Source organism: Melozone crissalis, unplaced genomic scaffold (assembly GCF_028551555.1).
Source record: "Melozone crissalis strain CALT ecotype California unplaced genomic scaffold, PUWL_Pcris_2 ptg000012l_1, whole genome shotgun sequence".
NCBI lineage: Eukaryota > Metazoa > Chordata > Aves > Passeriformes > Passerellidae > Melozone > Melozone crissalis.
The window spans coordinates 1369348-1387596 of NW_026535790.1; the positions used below are offsets into that span (position 1 = coordinate 1369348).

The 18249-nt window shown below is 55.3% G+C and overlaps 1 protein-coding gene across 5 annotated transcripts in view; it reads right to left on the reverse strand.

Moving 5' to 3' along the window:
- The window catches only part of CAPN15 (calpain 15), a 58798-nt gene that overhangs the window by 10553 nt on the left and 29996 nt on the right, over positions 1-18249 (reverse strand). For 4 of the 5 annotated variants that reach the window (XM_054271042.1, XM_054271040.1, XM_054271038.1 and 1 more), the window contains 2 exons: positions 4591-6091; positions 1134-1342 (listed from right to left, as the gene is read on the reverse strand). In XM_054271042.1, the coding sequence (XP_054127017.1) occupies positions 1134-1342; positions 4591-6069 (1688 nt within the window). In that variant the 5' untranslated portion in view covers positions 6070-6091. Of the gene's footprint in view, positions 1-1133; positions 1343-4590; positions 6092-10820; positions 10902-18249 lie in introns of those variants that run through there. The other variant, XM_054271041.1, reaches the window with a different exon arrangement.

Sequence of the window (18249 nt, forward strand, 5' to 3'; positions counted from 1 at the left end):
TTCAGCTGTCCTTTGAGTACTCCCCAAGACGTGTACCAGCGAGTTTCGGCGGCGGGACCCCGAAGACATCACGTTTTGGTAGCTATACCCCATTCCCTGACCTTCTTTCCTTCCTTTTTTCCTTGTCTTACCCTTCTCTTCCCCGGATCCCTTAATCAAACGCATATTTAGCTGTGGTAATAATCAATAAAATTGCACCTTGTTGATTTGTTACTGCAAAACCCCTGTGACTTTTGTTGGTTATTTTTGCACCCAAAAATCATTCGTCACCCGTTCATTTCGGGCGGACCTTCACAACGGGGCATGGGGCAGGGGGCATGAGCAGCACGGGCATGGGCAGCATGGGGCACAGGGCACGAGCAGCACTGCCACGGCAGCACGGGCATGGGCATGGGCAGCACGGAGCATGGGCAGCACGGGGCATGGGCAGCACCAGCATGGGCAGCACGGGCATGGGCAGCATGGGGCATGAGCAGCACTGCCACGGCAGCACGGGCATGGGCATGGGCAGCACGGAGCATGGGCAGCACGGGGCATGGGCAGCACCAGCATGGGCAGCACGGGCATGGGCAGCATGGGGCATGAGCAGCACTGCCACGGCAGCACGGGCATGGGCATGGGCAGCACGGAGCATGGGCAGCACGGGGCATGGGCAGCACCAGCATGGGCAGCACGGGCATGGGCAGCATGGGGCATGAGCAGCACTGCCACGGCAGCACGGGCATGGGCATGGGCAGCACGGAGCATGGGCAGCACGGGGCATGGGCAGCACCAGCATGGGCAGCATGGGCATGGGCAGCATGGGGCACGAGCAGCACTGCCACGGCAGCACGGGCATGGGCAAAGGCAGCACCGGCATGGGCAGCACGGGGCACGGGGCATGGGCAGCATGGGCATGGGCAGCATGGGCATGGGCAGCACAGGGCATGGACAGCACTGGGCACGGATCATAGGGCATGGGCAGCACAAGCCGCCCGGCCACACAATGCTGGGAGGGGATGAGGCAGAGCATGGACTACAGCCTGGGGGCATAAAGGGGTTTGAGTAGGGCTGAGGGGGCCGAGCTGGAGCTGGAGGAAGAGGGGGAAGGAGGAAGGGGCAGGAGGGTGTCAGCCCGGCTCACTGGTCCCTACCAGCAGTTGCCCAGCAGTCCCTGCAGGATGTCCGAGGGCCGCGGCGTGCGGAACACCGACCACTTCACCGAGCGCTCCTTGAAGATGCTGCAGTTGATCTCGTGGGGGCGCAGCCACTGCTTGACCCGCTGCTGCACGCTGTCCCCCTCCGGGAACCCCACCGACTTGGGCCCGGGGGGGAAACTGTCGTCCACAAAATTGACTTTGTTCTGTGAGGGCAAAAGGCAAGAGAGCATCAGTGGAGCCACTCGGGACTGGGGGGTCTGGCGAGCCTCCCCCTGCCCCCATGAGAGACAGCAGAGCCCCCAGCCCTCCTGCCGGGCCCAGGCAGTCCCTTCTTAGCCCTACAGGGTGACAGGACTATGCTGGTGTCTGCTGGCAGCAGCAGAGATGCTTCTTGTGCTTCAGGTCCAGCATTCAGCCTTGCCTCAGGCTCACCTCACTGGTTTCAAGCTCCGGGCTGTGACTCCAATCTGCCTTTTTCTGTTTCACAGGAGCCTCCCTGGGCAGGGACAGTCTCACACTTCATGCTGGTGCTAAAAGCTGGGCTGTGGGGGGCCTTGGCTGCCTCCACAAGCAGCAAAGCCTGCAAACAGCAGGGCTGCGAGGAGCCACCTGGCACGCCAACACACCTCAACCAGCCTTGTCCCTGCCCCAGAGGGGACACGCTGGGCTTGGCAGCCCTGTGCCACCCCCCAGGCACATCCATGGGGAGGGGCAGCTTTTGCAATTGCATTCAGCCAGACCACAACCAGGCAAGCAATTTCAGAGTGAGGGTATCCCAGGTCCCAGCCCTCCTGCAATAGCTGCTGCATCATAAATAAATAGGATGGTGGAAGGGCAGGTAATCCCATAGGCATTAACCACAGGGATGGAGGCACAGAACTTCACCAAGTGGAGAAGGGTGGCTTTTTCAGTCTAACACAGGGTGAAATGAGAACAGGTGTTTCTTTGTTATTGTTAATTAAATTAAATTAAATTCTTTCAGCAAAAGCTAGCTCTGATTTAAATTAGCTTTACGCACACCCAATTAGTAGTTGACCTCCTCTTTTGTGGCAATCCTACCTGAATGCTTCCTTTGTGGTGCCCCAATCAGCAACTCCAGCTCCTCTTTTGCAGGAGGGTGTTTTTCAGCTAACAGCTGTCCTGCTCTCTCAGGGAGCATCTGCCCCATGCAGCTGAGGAGCAGCCACCAGCCTGGCGGGGGACCTGGCTGTGACCCATCCCTGCACACGGATCTCTGGGCTCTGCAGGAACTTGCTGTGCAGGGCTATGAGGACACAAGGGAGAGGATTCCCCCCCTCTGCTCTGCCCTTGTGAGATCCCAGTTTTGTCCATCTCTAGAGGACTCAGCATAACAAATACGTGGATCTGTTAGAACAGGTCCAGGGGACACCATGGAGATGCTCTGTGGGCAGGATCCCCTCTCCTCTGGAGCCAGGCTGAGAGAGCTGGGGGTGCTCACCTGGAGAAGGTTCCATGGAGACCTCAGACCCCTTCCAGTGCCTAAAGGGGGCTTATTAGTAAGAGGGAAAACAATTTTTCACATGAACAAGGGAATGTGAAAATTTTCACTGATGAGACAAGGGAAAAGTTTTAAACCTAAAGGGAAGAAATTTGGATTGGGTACTGGGGAAAAATTCTTCCCTGTGAGGGTGGGGATGCCCTGGCACAGGCTGTCCAGGGAAGTTGTGCCTGCCCCATCTGTGCACATGTTCAAGGCCAGGCTGGACAGGACTTGGAGTAACCTGGTGTGGTGGAAGGTGAGGTGGGTTGGCAGGGTTGGAGATGAGCTTTAAGGTCCCTTCCATCCCAAACCATTTTGATTGCATGATTCCAGTGGAAGAGGCCAGCTCTGCACTGCTCCCCAACAGAAGAGAAAGGGTGAAGCTAAAATAGGCACCACACACTGAGAAGGGTTGGAAAAGGCATCCCTGGAATAGCAGAGGAAGGAAAGCCCACAGCAGGAGCTCAAGCAGAAATGCTGGCAGGGATCAGCAAGAGGAGCTGCTCCACATGACAAGGGGCAGCGGGACAAACAGACGGAGCAGAACTCGGCCAGCCTGGCTCCTCCAGGGTAAGGCTGAGCAGCCTGGGCAGCAGGGAGCTCACAGGGACCTCCCCTGCCAGCCTGACCAGGAGCACAGGGACAGGAGCAGCATTGTCCCTCCACTGCTGCCAGGCCTAACCTCACACCTGAACAGTGCCAGAGCACAGCTGGGGCTGGGCTGGAGGGGAATTTTGGGAGATGGATCTCACAGCCCATTACTGTGGGTTAAGGAGCACACAGGCTCAGCTGTGGGACGGGGCAAGGCAGGCTCCCCTTCCTGGCAGTGCCACGCTGCTAATTCAGCCTGGCCATCATCATGATTCATCCTTCAGGCCTGATTCCTGATGGAACAGATGTTCCCTGCCTACAAAAGAGGCTATTCGCTTGCTTAAAAGATGGGGATAAGCAGAATCTGGGTCTCTGCTATAAAGACACCCACGCCTGTTAGGAAGGACACAGAGCAATTTAAAAAAACCACAAGCCCAAACAAGATCATTCTCAGAGCTTCCCCTCTGAGCCAAACATCAGTGTTCCCTGGACTGTGCAGTGGAGGTACAGGAATGGACACGATCCTCAGACCAGGCAGGAAAAGCCTTGTCTGTACGTCAAAACGGGACTGCAACTCCCTCTCCATCTGGTCCAGAAGAGCTGGAGGCTTCCCCCAGAAGGAGGCCAGAGAAAGCAGCATTCACAGGAGCTTTTAATGCCACACAGGGGAAAAAAATGAGGCCAACAGAGTGGTGTTTGAGGCTGAAACCCAACTGACTGGACCAGATAGCTCACAGTGGGAAGGTGTGTGCTGGCACGTCCTCCTGAGACCTTCAACTAGAGCCAGCCTAGAGCTGCAGCTCAGCTGCCTGCCCAGAACAGGGGGAGCCATTTGTGCTGCACCTCTGCATTTGCAACACCCAAACCAACAACACCAAGGCCCGGCCCATGGTTCCGTAACACCTGCAGCTGCTGGCAGTGGCAGTAGTTCCTCTGCCTGCCCTCTCATCCCGAGCCTCTGCTTGCTGCATCCCAGATTTCCTGCATTCATGGACAGTGTGCCACCAGCAAACCTGGGCACACTCTCTGCCTTTCCCACCACTAGACACTGGAAAGAGATGGACTGACCACCTAAGGATGTCCCCTTCATCCCAGAAGTTCTCTCTCACTAATCTAAAATACCACTGGGTTTCAGAATTAACAGGTTTAGCACAAGGTTTTAGACTTCCTCACCCTTGCACCAGGAGTGGGCTCTATGGCCTGTCTTCACCCTGGAGATCATTCTGCACCAAAATATGACATTTCAGTGCCAACAACCAGCATGCAGCTGCTGCAAGGGAAGATCCCTGGAGCCCAAGGCATGGAAGATGCTGCCCCAGACCTATGGGAGAGGCAGGAACAAGCAAGCACTGCACTCACCTCCCGGCAGAAGGTCACGATGTTTTCCCACAGGGCCTTGGCCTCGCCCTCATCCGTTTGCCTCCTCTTCTCCACGTGCATGCTCTCCCTCCTCTTGAGGGGCTTGAGGCCCTTGTGCTGTGCCACGTACTGCTGGGGGGTGTGGCAGGCGCCGCAGTGCTTGGCCTTGCCCTCGTTGAGCAGGGTGCAGGCGGGGCAGGCCCACTGGCCCGGCCTGTCCTGCGCCGCGGCCGGCGGGGCCGGGAACAGCCGGGCCACCTTGCGCGCCGAGGGCGCCTTGGCGCCGCACGAGCAGCCGGGCCTGTCCCTGTCCCTGTCGCAGGCGCCGCAGTCGGGGCAGCGCGGCCCCGGGTCCCCGCCGTGCTCCTGGAAGCCGTGCAGCTTGGAGGAGCCGCACACCTTGCACTTCTGGGCCTGCGTGGGGTTCTTGAGGGTGCACTTGGAGCACGACCAGGTGGTGAAGTCGGGGCTGGAGGGGCTGCACGGGGTGAACCTCACCGAGTCCCCCACCAGGTTGATGGTGTCGCTGCCTTTTTGGGTGCTGCAAACCTCGCACTTGCTGGCGCCGGCGGAGTTGAGCAGGGAGCAGGAGCTGCACTTCCAGTGGGACGGACTGACCTCCATCTCCTCCTCCAGCACGCTCAGCCGTTTGTTGGACAGCAGGTCCGGGAAGCGTGCGGCAGGGGCGGCCCTGGCCTGACCTTGGGGAGAGCCCTTCTGCCCCACGGCGCCCGTGGCCGCGGGCTGGGAGCCCTCGGGGCCCGGCATCTGCAGCTGTGGGGGCACCTCCCGCCGGCTTCGGGGCACGGGGTTGTTCTGGAGCCCCGGGGAGAAGGGGCTGAAGGCTGGGATCTTCTGCATCTCTTGTTCCATAGCCACGGGGCCCGGGGTGGCCGCGGCATCACCATCAGAGATCTCTGCGGAGACCGAAGGCTGCGGGGTGGAGGGGGCCATGTGGAACCCGGCCGGGGTGATGACTTCAGGGACGACCAGCGCCTCTGGTGGGATTTTGGGCAGGGAGAGCTTGCGTGGGCCACCACAGGCGGAGCAGGAGTTGGCCACGGGCGTGTTGTGCAGGGTGCAGCGCTGGCAGGCCCAGCCGCTCTCCAGCTCTGCTTCATCGGGGCTCTTCCCCTCCGAGTCCTCGCTGCTGCTTTCTGCCTTGGCAGCCTCCTCCTTGGACGTGCCCTTGGGCTCCATCAGCACGGCAGGCTTGGGCAAGATGCCATTGATGACGGGCAAGGGGGAGCCACCGGGTCCCGGCTCGGGGGTGAAGCCACACACCTCACAGGTCTCCTTGCCCAGAAAGTTCCTGAAGGTGCAGCGGGCACAGGCCCACTTCTGCTCCTCCACGCTGAGGCGCAGGATGTGGTTGAGGTCGGGCTTCTGGCGGGGCGCCTCGCAGATGGAGCACTGCCGCTGGCCCACGGGGTTCAGGAAGGTGCAGCGCGTGCAGGACCACTCGCGGACGGCAGCCATGGAGCCAGGAGAGTGGGAGTGGCTGCAAGAAAGAAGACACAGCGTGAGGCTGAGGCCAAGGCCACCCAATAGGCCGAGGTACCACGTGTTTCCTGGGCTGGCATGGTCAGGACCTTGCTTCCAGGAAGAGAACAACCATCAATCTAGTCACTGCTCTATTGGCACTTGCTCTTCTGGCACTGACAAATTCTCCAGCTGTATGGCAATGCATTGGCTTCCATCCAAAATGCTCCAGGAAGGGCAATAGAAGCAGCTCAGCACCCACTGACCCCATTCTCACAGTGGGGTTGTGCCCTGGTAAGCAAACACCATCTCTGTGCCCAACCCTGGCACTTTGTGTGTCTGCAGGGCACAGACACACTGTGGAACTCTTGGAACTTTTGGGAGGAGGTGAGACCCTGCTCTGCCTTCTTGCTGTTCCAACATCAACTCTTTTCTCCTTCTCTGCTCCACCCCACCTCTGTCTCACTTTCTGTTCCTGTCTCTCTCCTCTCCTCTCCTTTCAGCTCCACCCTGGGATAACTGTGTTATCCCACACCAGACACCACCAAGCCAAGGAAGGCAGGCTTTGGTGTGCAGAGGTGCTTCTACCTGGCTGTAGGTTTTGGGGCTGGAAGCCTGGCCCAGTCAGCCTGGGAGCAGCAGCTCCATGGTGCACCAGTGCCAGGACAGCTCACCAGCAGCTTCCAAGCTCAGCGAAGAGGAGCACCACGTCCCAGCTCCAGCTGCTTCCCCACTCATCTGTGAAGTAGAGATGTCATAATGCCCTTCTGGCTGTACCAGCTCTTGGTTTCAACCTCCAACGTTGCCTGGGAATGTCTGAAACCCTGATGGGAGAATGGGTCCAACACACGACAGAACCACCTCGTCGTAGGGGAGGAAGTCAAATTCCGCTTTCTAGGCAGGCTCAATATTCCAAAAGTGCAGCAGCAGCAGCTCCAGGGACCACAGTGATCCCTGGGCTGCAGGGAGCAGCGTTCCCCCAGTGCAGCCCTCCCGGTGCTTTCAGGCTGCCATGTGTGCACCCACACTGAGACCAGCCCTGCATGGTGCCCTTTGTCCCCTGCTCGGGGTCATTTCCTGCAGCTTGGAGCAAAGGTGGGGCTCAAGCAGAGTTTTCTGCTTCCTCCTCCTTCACACAAGGACAAACCAGCCCTCCCTCATTTGAGCATGCACTGGGAATCTGGAGCCCTCCCTCCATGCACTCCTGCTCCCAGATAAGGTGGCCAAGTCATAAATCCAATCTTGAACCCCAGCTCCAGGTCAGCTGTGCCTCTCTCCAGCAGAGCAGGCCCCTTCCAAGCCCCTCCACCCCACTCTGCTTGCCTGAGACCACAGACAGGGCCAACTGTGCAGAAAAAGCCTCCAAGCCCATGCCATGCCCTCAGCTCCTCCCAGGAAGAGCAAAGTCAGACCTCCAGAGACCAAGAGCAGCCCAAGTCATGGGAGCTGCACCTCAGTGGGCTCACCACTGGCTCCCTCTCCAGCATCCCTACAACAACCAAGTTCAAGCAGCACAGTGGCTGGAACAAAGGGGAGGAGGGTGTTTAATCCCACAAAGGGCAGGCACAGACAGCTCCAGACGCCGGTGCAGCCTGTGGAAGGAACTGGGTCCTGGCTGGCCTCCAGAATCCCAAGCAGCAGCACCTGCACACAGAGCTTCCCAAGGCTCTGAGCAGACTGCAATGCAGCAGCAAGGTCTGGAGGGGCAGAGGATGCAGCCAGAACCCCCCTGGGGAGGAGGGAAGTGACCCTGCCTTTGGCTGGTACATGAGAAACTCTCCTGGGAACTCTCCAGCAGCAGCAGCAATCCAACCCCATTTCCACACCACGCTCCACAGTCACTGGAAGAGCAGCTCCACCTCACAGAGATCAGATATAACCTTCAACTCCCTTCTTAAATCAAACACTTCTCTAAATAAAGCCTGAAATCAAGAAATCTATTTTATTGCAAGAGAGAGCTTGAAAATTCATTCTGGTTCATATGTGGTGCCTGCATCGTTTGAACTCTGCAAGGTGTTTATTTACTGGAGTTATTCCCAGCTAAGAGAAATATAAACATTGATTTTTCTGCCTCAAGTCCTACAGCTGGGAGCCACTGTACATCCCTCTCCCCTGTGGCAGCACCATGTCCACAACATCTGAAAGGGAGATCATTGCTCAGGCAGAGGAGGGGAAGGAGCAGCCAATGGGGCCATGAAGGGCACCGTGATCCTGTTACATCCATTTGTCTTACTGGTGAGGTTCATCAAACCACAGGCATCAGCAAAAGGCAAGGGAAGGCTGTCAGCAACCTGTGCCCTCCACCTCCAGCCTCCTCCATGCTGTGTACACAGTGCAGGAGAGCACTGGCTCCAAAAAATCTGCCCTGAAATGCAGATGCTGCAGTGCTGTCTGTGGACTGGGACAAACAGCCACCAATGTTCCTCCTGTCCATCCCTCATACACCCATGGTCCTACCCAGCAAGGAAAGGCTTCCAGCAGTGCCACCATGGGATTGTGGAAGGAATCACCCTGTTCCTTCCCATAGAGAGGAAAGACAGAAGTACCACATGAGGGGACACTGGGATGAGGCACATCCCCAGGCCTGCTTGATGTGGCATCGGCAACAAGCTGCAGGCTCAGGGAAGGCAACACCATTTCACTTGGCTGGGCAGGAGATCCAGGCTCCAGGCAGCTGGGAGAGAGGTGGAAACCAGGGCACTGAAGTGTCCTGGAATGGCCTTGGGGAGCTGTGACATTCTCTGTTCACACTGTCCCCCTAACACTGCCCAGCTGCTGCTGGGATTTCCACCCACTTGACTTCCTTGGGAAAACCAAAAAGCCTTCCAGAAGGGCCATCAGCTCTTCCATCAAAGGTCCTGCAGTGGCAGGGCCACCAGTGTGACAAGCTTTGGCAGGAGACTCCCCTGCCTTCTGCTGCACATCGTGTTGCCCAGCAGCCACACGGTTTTCCCTGAAAGTGAGTGGGAGGCACAGAGCATGGCAGAGGACACGGGACACCCTCAGCTGTGCCCCCAGTTCTGGGTTCCCAGCCACCCATCCCCCAGCCTTGGCAACTGGCAGGACACCAACCCTGCCTAGGGCTGATGGACAATTCCAGTCTCTGCCTGAAACAGAATTAAATTTAGGGTCCAAAGATCCCAGTGGGCACAGATTGGATCCTGCCTTTACATGGTCCAACCCTACCAGGACGTGGTGGATTGTGGCAGCAGCCTCTGTCCCACAGCAACAACCTCCTCCCAAAACTGAACCAGCTGAAGGAGAAATCCATCCTCAGCCTGTCCAAGCTCCACACTTCTCCTTAAACAGCCTGGCTGGCTCCTTTCCCAGCAGGCAACAAGGCTGCATGAGGAAACAGGGTTATCTCCAGCACCTATTCACCAGGCCCATCTGCTGCGTGTTAACACAGTCACTCTCCAGCCCCAGCAAACACAACAGAGATAAACATTGTCTGCCACCTTCCTGGGGGAGAGGAGCTCCCCTGAAACCAGGGACCTGGCAGCACCCACCCACGGGAGGGCTTTCCTGGGGGACACTTCACAGGTGACACAGGACTCTGCACCGGGCAGCACGGAGCTGCTGGAGGCTCTTTTGGGGTGCAGGGACAGCGTAACAGGCTACAACCCCACACCTCCAGCAGCAAGGATGGGGATGGATCCACATGGCTGTGCTTCCCACCACAGCAGCTCTCCCCAAGCAAGGCAGGAGACATCAGCTGGCAGGAGGCACCGTCATATTGGCAGGCGTGCCCCTACCTTGGCAATCACAGCAGTGTAATTATCATGCTTAAAAAATAATATAGAAAGTACTCTAGCAAGCAGGCAGCTTTCAGCACACTGATCAGGTCCCAGGGAACCTCTCTGCTCCAGGGATTAAAAGGTTCCAGCTGGTCACCTTCCAAAACCACTTCAGGACAGTGATATCCCCGCCCCAGGCTCTGCTGAGTGATGAGTTTGCTGAGCCCTGTGTGTCCAGCTGCTGCAGAGCCCTGGCTCCTACACAGCCACCAAACTGCCCAGGGACGGCCACCACCTTTGGGCACCATCTGGGACCCAAGTAATCTCTGAAGCAGTGCAAAACAAGGAACAAGGCAGGGTGGGAAATGGGGAAGAACCCAAAAACCTGCAGTTTGCATCGTTCCTGCTGGCAGGGAGCTGGTGGTGTGCCAGGGCTGTGGGATGTGCAGCTGAGCTCCAGGGCAGGAGATGGCACCCATCCCTGGGCAGAAGCACCCTGGACTGCCAGAGAACACCTTGAGATGACCTGGGCATCAGAGTGAGAGATCCCAGGGCTCTGCTGCAGAGCCCACACTGGCAACAGGATTAGAGGAGCTTGTGTCAATCACACACAGCAGCACAATCAGGCTGTTTCTCTAAATAAAATTCCTCCAGAGCAGCTAAAGTCTTAAAACTTATGGCTTGGTTTCTCTCCTGCAGTAAATAAACAAATAAATAAAAATCAATTGTTCTCGTCAGCAACACAAACCCCGAGCTCTCTGACACACAATGCATCCCAGCAAAATCCTCCCTGACAAATGCAAGAAAAAGCACTCGAATTTTGTGGAAGAAAAGAAAAGAAAAATTACCAAAAACCCCTAAAAAAATCCTGCCTCAATGTCTGCGAGCTGTGAATCCCTTCCCCTCAACCCCATGCTTTCTATTTCATATTTCCCATTTAATTTTCTTTCAGTAGCACTGCGGACCCTGACCTAAGAGAGGACTGCTGAGCCTTCTCCCACACAGACCTACCACATGTCCAGAGCCAGCAGGAGCAGAAGGCACCTGTGCCCACCAGGAAGGGGTGCAGGAGGTCAGGAGCCACTCAGAATCCCTCTGGCAGTGCTCTGTTAGGAGCACACGTGGCTTGGGATCATGAAGCCCGGGCGAGGAGATGCTGTTGGCTGAGCTGACTCACTCTTGCAGAGCCAGGCAGGGGCTGGGAGGCTGGACCTGGAAGGTTGCAGCAGATCTACTGGCAGAGCAACACAGAAACACCAGGAGCTGGGACTTTCCACTTGGTACAAGTTTCTATGGAGCATCAGTGGAGACAAACAGCCTCTGATTCACACTTCTGAACCCCTGAGGTTATAAGGGAAAGTGTCACCAGCTCTGTGCAGGCATCATCCAAACAGGGCAGGTTGCATAAGTGCTTCCAAATCCTGCCTCCAAAGTGAAACAAGAAAATAAACCAGGCTTTAATATACCAGTGACCTTCACCCCAGCCTTCCAGGACCCTTCCAACTCAGGATATTCTGTGTTGGAGAGACATGGACAAAAATACAGCACCAGAAGGGACCTGTCTGTTTGCCCTTTTCTCCCAGATCTGCAGAGCAAAGGCAGAGACAGCAAAGAGACCCCCCCAAACTCAGCCACACTTTCTGGAGCACTGTATCCAAGTATCCATGCCAGGCAGTGCCAGGTCCCACTGCAATGGCACAAACACTCCCAAAACCCAGAGGCTCTCCAGGTGTGTGCAGGAGCAGCACCCCACTTCCACAGGAGTAGCCATGGAGGATCCCAGAGTAAACAGGGCACAAGAGACCTCAGGGTGGTCTCCAGCTCAAAATCCTGCTTCAAGCTGAGTCTCTTTAAAGGGATTGCAGCAGGTTTAGGCAGTCTGACCTTGAAAACTTCCAGGATGGAGACTTCACAACCTCTCTGGACAGCTGTCTGTCAGTCTAACTGACTGTCCTTGGGCAGAAATGCTGCTCCTTATATCCAGTCTGAAACTCTCCTGTTTCATCCTATGTTTGTTGCTTCCTGCCCTCCCACCATGTGCTGCTGTGAAGAGCCTGGCTCTGACCTCTGGATGATGTCTGCAGGTTCTGCTACAGCTCCTGCAATTCTTTCTCTCCAGCTGGAACTAATCATGGAATAGTTTGAGCTGGAAGGGACCTTAAAGATCACCTTGTTCCAGCCCCTGCCATGGCAGGGACACCTCCCACTGTCCCAGGCTGCTCCCAGCCCTGCCCAGCCTGGCCTTGGGCACTGCCAGGGATCCAGGGGCAGCCACAGCTGCTCTGGGCACCCTGTGCCAGGGCCTGCCCACCCTCACAGGGAACAATTCCTCATTCCCAATATCCCATCCAGCCCTGCCCTCTGGCAGTGGGAGCCATTCCCTGTGTCCTGTCCCTCCATCCCTTGTCCCCAGTCCCTCTCCAGCTCTCCTGGAGCCCCTTCAGGCCCTGCCAGGGGCTCTGAGGTGTCCCTGGAGCTCTCCAGGTGAGCACCCCCAGCTCTGCCAGCCTGGCTCAGAGCAGAGGAGCTCCAGCTCTAAGTGACCAACCCAGGGGCCTGCTCTGGACTCACTCCAGCAGGGAAACTTGAGTTGAATTCTTCACTGAGCCCAGCTCTCTCCCCCTCTCCTTGCAGGACTCACACTCCAGCACCCTGACCACCAAAACACCCCAACACCAAAAACACCTCCAAAAAGTCACTGCTTTCATGATGCAGCCTCTGACACCAGGCATCCCCCTCAGCCAAGACCAGAGCTGGGGCTTTGCTCTGAGCTCCCTTTGTCCCTTCAGGTGGTGCAAGGGAACCACGACAACTACAACTACACAAATTGCTCCTTTTGTTGGAGCACTTGAGGAAATAAAGACTTCTTGATCCTGAAATATTAATCTTGAGCACTCCAGAGCTTTATCATATATTTATATCTGCTCTCGCTCTTTAATGTCAATCCAGGACAAACTGTCAAGGAGTTCCCGGAAACACAGCTTAGGTCAGGGATGGAAAACCAGCCAAGGGACCAGCCTGGTCCCCTTCCATGACAAACTCTCCTGTGGCCAGGACATCCCTTCTTTCTGAAGGTATCAGTGCTCCTGACCATTCACTGGAGCAGGACAATCACATTTATGCAGGAAATGGCATTTTCTACTGGTGATAACCTGCAGTCAATTGAAACAGGACAACTGGATTTGTCCTGTTTAATAAAGCAATGGTGGCAGGCAAAAATCCCTCATCAAAGCAGAAGGGAGGGGAAAAAAAGGTTTAATTCTGCAGCAGGAAACCATGCAAGGGTGAGCACTTGATGATAAATGGGGCCATAAAAGACCCAGCAACACCACACAACCCTCCCTAGAGGTGCCAAGAGGCTCAGACAGACACAAAGAGTTTCCCAAGCTGATGATGCACTCCAGTTCCCGGGAATTTCTTGGTCCCAGTTCCTGGGAATTTCTCAGTCCCATGGAACAAAACCTCCAGATGGTTCTAGCACAGTTTTTATTGAGTTTCTTCTTTTCCCACACTGGACACAGCTCCAGCAGCTCAGATGTGTTCCAACAGCCAGGGAGAGAAGAGGCTGGGAGTTTTAATGAGAAGTTCCCAGGGGAAAGCTGATCTCTGCTAATGAGAGGTCTGAGAGCAAAAACACTGGCCCAGCTGTACAGGGTGCACTCAGCACAGGAGTTTTCTGGCAGCCAACAAAGCCACAGAACACAATTTCAAACTGCAGCTGTCCCTGCAATTTACTCCCTTGTCACCTCCCCAAAATCTGGGATTGTCTGTCAGATGTGAGGGTGAGAGGGAACATCTTGCTGTGGGACAGGCAAGAAAGGACTTCATAGAATCACAGAATGTCCTGAGCTGGATGGGACTCACAAGGATCATGGGTCCAACTCCTGGCCCTGCAGAGACACCCCAACAATCCCTCCCTGTGCACCCCTGAGAGCATGGGGCAATGCTCTGTAAATACCAGTGCTGGCAAGGGGTACAAATGGGACAGAAAACACTCCTCTATCCTCCACCAGCCACAAAGAGACACCAAGGAATGTGTTCAGAGTGTGGTGGGAAACAGGAGGAGGGCAGAAGCACAGCTGGGACAGGGGCACCCAGAAAGCTCCTGTGACACACCAAAGTCTCACTTTGATGTCAAAGGGAAGTTGAGGAGACTGTCATGGCTTGCAGAGTTCTCATCATGGCTGAAATCCCTGAGTTTTGCTCAGGAAAAGGGAGGGAAGGGGCAGAGCTTTTGGATCTGCCCATCTGCAGCTACTGGAGCTGCTGCAGGAGTGCCAAGTGACACACACCTGGAAGGAGTGTGCCTTCTCTCTGAGCCTGGGGACACACAGGGAGAGTTACCCTGAACTGATGGACTGGAGACAAGAGACTTTCATCATTCTTCATCAAAGCAGAATCAGAATCTGGAAGGCTTGTCTTGTGAGAAAAACAGGCTGGGCATGATTAGCCTTTAATACACCTTAATTGCTGCAGTGTTGTAAGAAATGAGCTCTCAGAAGAAAACCAGTTTGGCTGGCAGAGCACAGGCACGCTGGGACAGGACCATTCCCAAAGGCTCTCAGCTAATGAGCAGCTTTCCCACATGTCTGCCAGGGCAACAATTACAATCCCTGGGGATACAAAAGGAGGAGGCAGACTGAGTGTTCCAGGGTCAGCAAAGTTCCAGCTTTGCTCAAAAGCTTTGCAGGCTCTGGATTCACGAGCTCTTGATGAGGTCTCACCCTAGAGCAGCACCTCCTGCACCTGTCCCAGGTTATTGAGATGCAGGGCCCAGATGGGATGGCCAACAGCAATGTGACCTGTTCATAACCCAGGATGGAGGGACTCAGCAGCACAGGATCATCATGGGACAGGCTCTGGAGCAACAAGGCTGGCAGGGGAATGGCCCAGGAAGGTCCTTGTGGAGCCCCAGCCCTGGAGACAGCCACCAGCACAGCCTCAGCTCCTCCCAAGCTGCACCATTTCTCATTAAGATCAATTCCAGCCTGTTGTTATAATTAATAACCTCATCTTGCCTCCCTGCATGCAAGCAGGAGAAATTTCTGCAGCTGCAATCAGACTTTACTTCAAAGAAACCAATTTAGCACAGCGCTGCTGCTGCCATCATTCCTCTTACTCAATGACTTTATTTACCTTTTCTGTACCTAATTTCCCCAGTCCTTCGTGTGCCTGGGGAAATTAAAAGCAAAAAATACCAAGTTCCATTTGCACCCAAATATTATAGCAGGGAGGAAATTTGTGTCCTTAACTCGGGCCAGCACTGTACCATGGCCATCAACACATTGATTTGGCTTGAGGAGGTGATGAACTGAACAGCCTTGCTTTGACTGCACAACCCTGACTTTGACCAAAATCTACATAAAATGGATATTTAAACCCTCTCAAGAGCAAACACAGAAAGGAGGTACAGCTGTTTTATAGGGGGTTGTCACAGTGGCATGAAATTGGTGTAACTTGGGTGTAGAAAGCACAAAAGACATCTGGTTCTGCCAAAACATCAGTGAGTGCTTCAGCATGCCTCACCTCCCAAAAAAGCTGCTTTTTCAGGGGAAAAAAGACCACAGTCCTCCAGCAAATGCAACACAAGAATTCAAAAATTTTATCTTATTTTGTCAATAAAAGGCCTGATCCTTGAAGACTGATGGCCACAAGTTCTGTTGGATACTTGGAGCTTCAACTTGGAGCAAGAAAACACTTTGAGAAATGTATTTTTTTATTTTAGAAAGCCTGGTAAAAATTGGATCAGCTACCCTGTATGGTTTTTATAACTACACTCCATCTGTGGTCTGAGCAGAAAGTTTCCCATGTAAAATAAACTTGTCCAGCAAACAAGTTGTGACCCCCTAAAACAGAGCAAGCACTCAACATGTGAGCAGGTCACATCACACAGGGATGAGAACAGATCTCCAAGCCTCCTCTGCTGTTACCACAGTGTGAGATGTACAGAAATCAGGGAGTATCAAGAACAGCAGGGAGAGGATTTATGAGCAGGACATCTGCTCTAGGACTAGCAAGATGCTGGGGAGGAACAGCTGGGAAGATGATGTTCTTTAATACTGCTGCTACACTAATTCATTTCAAATCATGGCAGGTTTTAATTAAAAAACCCAACAGAATCTTGAGTAGGAGAAGCAGGAGGGATGGCCAGAAGAGCTCAGCATGGAAGGGTTTCAGATGGAAGGTGTGAGGGAAAGGAGTGGAGGACATCTCCTTGTGTGTCTCATCTGGAGAGTGAGGCACGGCACAGTTTGAGGACCTGCAGGTGATGCTCTGTGAGCAGCTCCACTCCCCCACCCCTCTCACAGCCAGCACCACCAGCTCAGCTCCAAAACACCTCCCTGTACCTTCAGAGAGTAAATTAAATCCCTCCTTCCCAGCAGGAGAAGGAAATTCAAACCCCTTTGCTGCCTTTGAGGCCTGTGCTGCTGCCGGGGATGCCCCACGAGTGTGGAGGGGGCTCCTGTCCCCCTCCCAGCCCCTGGGGGTTCTGGGGTGCTGCAGCCACCATGGCACAGCCACAGAGGGGCTGGGAGGGCACTGCCAAGGCCCCTCTCCTTTTGTCCCCCCAGGTCCCAGCCCTACATGGGGCAGGCTGCTATTTGCTTCACAAACAACAATCTTTTCCCCTAAGTTCTCCCTGATAAAATAAATCAAAGCATAGCTCCGGGGTGCAATTAAGACAAAAACCAACAGTAATAAGAGCTTGGTACCATTTGGGATGGAGGGAGAGAGAAAGACTCATGTAGCCATGAGGTGTGAGGCTAAGGAGAGCGGGGCTGCAGCCTGGCAGGTGGAACAGAGCCCCCAGCCTCCTCTTCCTCCCCTCCTAGGGCTTTAGCTTGGCCACATCCCAGCTCCTGGCAGAGCTGCGCTGGGAACTCTTCCTGCAAACGAGGAAAGTTCTCAAGCCAAGCTCTGCAGTTGCAGTGTCCCATGCCAGAGCGGGCAGTGCCCTCCCCAGGGCTGCCAGTGCCCCTGGGGCACCCTGGGCAGCACCAGCCCAGAGAGCTGGGAGGCAGCAGGGCACTGAGCTCCATGGCCAGCAGCTGTCAGGTCCTCAGCATGATTAACAGCCCGTAATGAAGAGCTAAGCCAGTCCTGGACCTCGGCAAAGCAGCTCACAATTAACATCCCAGCCAACAAGCTTTGCACTGGTCAGCAGGGAGAAAGACAGACTGCCAGGGGAGGAGAGAGGAACTCTGGCAGCTCCCAGCACCCCTGGAGTTCAGTGTGGCTGATCAGGGCACAGCCATGAGGCCACTGCAGCACCCAGCAGTGAGGGACAGGGAGGATGGAGGGTCCCCACAGGCACTGCCACCACCAGCACACCCTGCTCGACCTGCCTGGCCATGGCACCAGCTCCTGTGGTGACAGAAGGTCACAAGGCAGAGGGCAAACCTGAATGCCCCCTCTCCTACATCAGAAACCCTGTCCAAAGATGCAGAGTCCCAGCTGAACTGGGCACTGCAGTTTGTACACACACACACACACACTCACACACACACACACATTGGGCACTGCAGTTTGCACACACACACACTGGGCACTGCAGTTTGTACACACACACACACACACACTGGGCACTGCAGTTTGTACACACACACACACACACTCACACACACACACACACACATTGGGCACTGCAGTTTGTACACACACACACACACACTCACACACACACACACATTGGGCACTGCAGTTTGCACACACACACACTGGGCACTGCAGTTTGTACACACACACACACACACACTGGGCACTGCAGTTTGTACACACACACACACATTGGGCACTGCAGTTTGTACACACACACACACACACACACACACACATTGGGCACTGCAGTTTGTACACACACACACTGGGTACTGCAGTTTGTACATACACACACACACACTGGGCACTGCAGTTTGTACACACACACTGGGCACTGCAGTTTGTACATACACACACAGGGCACTGCAGTTTGTACACACTCACACACACATACACACTCTCCACTGAGCTCCTGGCTCCACACACAACTCCCAGTGCACTCCCACTCCGTGCCAGCTGCTGGAAAAGCCACACCAAGGCTTGGTGCAGCTGCTGTGCTGGAGCCAGGCCCTCCCACTGTACTGACCTGTGCTGGAGAGGGGCCACCCCAGACAGCAGCCACCCCCCCAGCCTCACAGATGGCTCCTGCTCCTGCCTTTCCTGCTCCTGGAGCACTGGCACCTTCTCCAGCTCTGCTCCCCTTCCCATGTCATGTCAGGTCAAGCAGCTGAATGCAAGAGCACACAAAACTCATTGCTGCATCAGGCAAGCTTTGGGGAGCCTGTTGCCAGCCACAGCAGGCTCTGCTCTCCTGGCAGGCTTGGGGGGAGGAAGAGGAAGAGCAAGGAGGGGGGGAAGCAGCCTCAGGTGCTGCTCAGACTCAGGGCACAGGGACCAGCAT